Source organism: Dipodomys ordii, unplaced genomic scaffold, assembly GCF_000151885.1.
Source record: "Dipodomys ordii isolate 6190 unplaced genomic scaffold, Dord_2.0 Scaffold65, whole genome shotgun sequence".
In the NCBI taxonomy this organism is placed as follows: domain Eukaryota; kingdom Metazoa; phylum Chordata; class Mammalia; order Rodentia; family Heteromyidae; genus Dipodomys; species Dipodomys ordii.
This window is the reverse complement of record NW_012267281.1, coordinates 9,357,849-9,358,314: the sequence shown is the minus strand read 5'-3', so window position 1 is coordinate 9,358,314 and position 466 is coordinate 9,357,849. Positions and strand designations below refer to the sequence as shown.

Here is a 466-nt window from a genome sequence, read left to right as displayed (position 1 = left end):
GCCCGCGCCCGCGTGCAGCCCGGCTCCCGCCTTCAGCGCGGGGTGCTCGGCGTCGGCCACGCCGCCCAGGCCGTAGGGCACCGGGAAGGCGAACTTGTCCTTCTTGAGCAGAGTCTTGGGCTTGCGCCGCGGCCGGTACTTGTAGTCGGGGTGCTCCTTCATGTGCATGGCGCGCAGGCGTTTCGCCTCGTCGATGAACGGCCGCTTCTCCGCCTCGGTCAGCAGCTTCCACTCGGCGCCCAGCCGCTTGCTGATCTCCGAGTTGTGCATCTTGGGGTTCTCCTGGGCCATCTTCCGCCGCTGAGCCCGAGACCAAACCATGAAGGCGTTCATGGGCCGCTTGACGTGGTCCACCGGCTTGGACATGCTCTCGCCGTGCCGGGGCTGCAGCCCGCCGCCGCCCGGGCCCTGGCCCTCGCCCTCGGCCCGGAGGAAATCAATGTTGGCGGCCCGCGGGGCCCCGCTC

General features: G+C 70.4%; 1 protein-coding gene across 1 annotated transcript in view; it reads right to left on the bottom strand.

Annotated features, from left to right (window-relative positions):
- The window catches only part of Sox21 (SRY (sex determining region Y)-box 21), a 976-nt gene extending 610 nt beyond the window's left edge, over nt 1-366 (bottom strand). The window contains exon 1 of the mRNA XM_013022969.1: nt 2-366. Coding sequence (XP_012878423.1) covers nt 2-366 — 365 coding nt within the window. The remainder of the gene's footprint in view (nt 1) is intronic.
- Between the last annotated feature and the right edge of the window lie 100 nt (nt 367-466).